The 2,500-nt window shown below is 51.4% G+C and overlaps 1 protein-coding gene across 1 annotated transcript in view; it reads right to left on the reverse strand.

The window, feature by feature from the left end:
- Positions 1 to 2,500, reverse strand: part of vgll4l (vestigial like 4 like) — a 10,872-nt gene that overhangs the window by 2,213 nt on the left and 6,159 nt on the right. The window contains exons 3-4 of the mRNA XM_048244555.1: positions 2,172 to 2,424; positions 421 to 502 (exon numbers count right to left, since the gene is read on the reverse strand). Of these exons, the coding sequence (XP_048100512.1) occupies positions 421 to 502; positions 2,172 to 2,424 (335 nt within the window). The remainder of the gene's footprint in view (positions 1 to 420; positions 503 to 2,171; positions 2,425 to 2,500) is intronic.

Here is a 2,500-nt window from a genome sequence, read left to right on the forward strand (position 1 = left end):
TGTAGGCACACACACACACACACACACACACACACACACACACACACACACACACACACACACACACTCCAGGGAATATATCAGTTACAGCTGAACTCTTTGAGAAGTGCTGAATCGCCCAGGACACGCTGGACGGGCGGGGGGGCGGCCTGCAGGGTGTGAGCTCCTCCTCCACCACTATGCAGGAGGGGTTTTAGATTCATAATGTATTCATAACACACATGGAACACACTGGACAGCTGCCACTCAAGAAGGCCACATCTGAAAATATCAGTTACAGCTGAACTCTTTGAAACGAGCTGAGGGCGGATTCTGCAGGGGTGTGAGCACTCCGTCGGAACACATATGTGCGGATTCTTGGCACACTCCGTCATATGTGTTTGTGTATGTGTGTGTGTGTGTGTGTTTCTGCTTACACACCTGTGGAGTGACTGTAGCGCTCCAGGGGTCTGCGGTTGGACTTGGTTGCCGAGGAGACACAAGTGATAACTGAAGGACGGACCTGCGAGAAACAGAAGATGGCCGTCAGTTTTGACCTGTCACCTCAGGGGCGCACACACACACACACACACACACACACACAAACAAACACACAGACACACACACACACACACACACACACACACACACACACACACACATAAACAAACACACACACACATAAACAAACACACACACACACACCTTGTACAATATTCTCACAGTTGCCCTTAGATGTCACACACGCTGCTACAAGTTTCAAAACAAGAACCAGTTCAACCCAGCTTTCAGCAGAAGAACTACTGTAAACCACTGACTGCTTTTCCCCAGCACAGAGACAGGAAGAAGGACGTTTGGTGAGTGTGTTTGTGTGTGTTACATGGTGAGTGTGTATGTGTGTGTTACATGTGCTCCTGAGAGCAGGTCAGCAGCCGAGGGCTGTCGCGGCTTGTTGCAGACACCACCCCCCCCACACACACACACACACACACACACACCTTCCCGACTCACATTCCCTCTGGATCCGGCTGAGCTGCATATCTGGGACAGGTAGAGACCTGACTGGGAGCACACCGTTCCTTTGGGAAGGACGAGCTGCATTCTAACACTCCTGGTATGTGTGTGTGTGTGTGTGTGTGTGTGTGTATGTATGTGTGTGTGTGTGTGTGTGTGTGTGTGTGTCTGTACGAGTATGAGCTCACAGCACTTTTGAGAAGAGGGGGCTATATTCTGAAGGTCTGCATGATGATTTTGTTTGTGTGTGTGTGTGTGTGTGTAAGCCTAAGGAACCTTTGGGAAGAAAGAGCTACATTCCTCAGCTCCTAACTGACAAGGGAGATGACATGACAGCCTGAGGAAAGAGTGGTAAAGAATGTTTGTGTGTGTGTGTGTGTCTTCATATAAGACTTGAGGGCCTAGTCTGACAGCTGAATGTCCACTGTGTGTGTATGTCACCGGGATTATGGGAACAAAGGTCAAACGACCAATCAGAGCACTACGGCTTTGATGATGAGAGGAGTCATACAGGTCATTTGAGTTCTGTTTGACCCATACAGGCTCGCCGGAACACATACAGCTTGGTTTTTCATAAGTACCGGATAAGAGACAGTGTGTGTGTGTGTGTGTGGACAACTCAATGCACAATACGGAGTGATTATGTATTGTAAGTATATATGCTCTTTTGATCCCACGAGGGAAATTTGGTCTCTGCATTTATCCCAATCCGTAAATTAGTGAAACACACTCAGCAGACAGTGAACACACAGTGAGGTGAAGCACACACTAATCCTGACGCAGTTAGCTGCCTGTTACAGTGGCAGCAAGGAGCAGTGAGAGGTTAGGTGCCTTGCTCAAGGACAGAACAAGAACAGTGCTCAACCACTTCCCCCGCCCACATTTTTCCTACTGGTCGGGGATCGAACCAGCAACCCTTCTGTTACAAGCCCGAAGCCCTAACCAGTAGGCCACGGCTACTGGTTAGGGCTTCATCTCTGATTAATCCCCTAAAAGCTTTGACATTTAAGTGGACATTCATTTTTCTTTATGGGCTACCTGTAGCTGGCTGACAGGAACTGGCCAGTGGCTACTGAGAGCATTTGTCTCTGTTTGTCCCCTGTGGGCTGCCGTAGCTACCTACAGTTGGTTGGTGTGTGTTATGTCTCTGTTTGTCCCCTGTGGGCTGCCGTAGCTACCTGCTGTTGGCGGGCGGGGGTGGCCCTGGTCCTCTCGGCGGGCGTCTCTGGCGGCGGCTCGCGGCGCGGCTTCTTGATGAGCGCCAGCGGCTCGTCCAGCATCGGAGCGGCGTAGGCGGGGCACACCAGCATCGGGCTCACCGTCGGGCTGGACGCAGGGCTGTCCGTGGACGTGGAGGACGGGCTCTCTGGAACGCTGGCCACCGACGACCTCCGCACTGCCGCCGCGTGCTTATTGAGGACACGCTCCCTTCTGAACAACACACACACACACACACACGTGATCAATGGGAGGTTCATTATTAGGACCGAGAGGCGGATATGTCTCC

The sequence above is a fragment of the Alosa alosa genome, chromosome 5, assembly GCF_017589495.1.
Source record: "Alosa alosa isolate M-15738 ecotype Scorff River chromosome 5, AALO_Geno_1.1, whole genome shotgun sequence".
Taxonomy (NCBI): Eukaryota; Metazoa; Chordata; class Actinopteri; order Clupeiformes; family Clupeidae; genus Alosa; species Alosa alosa.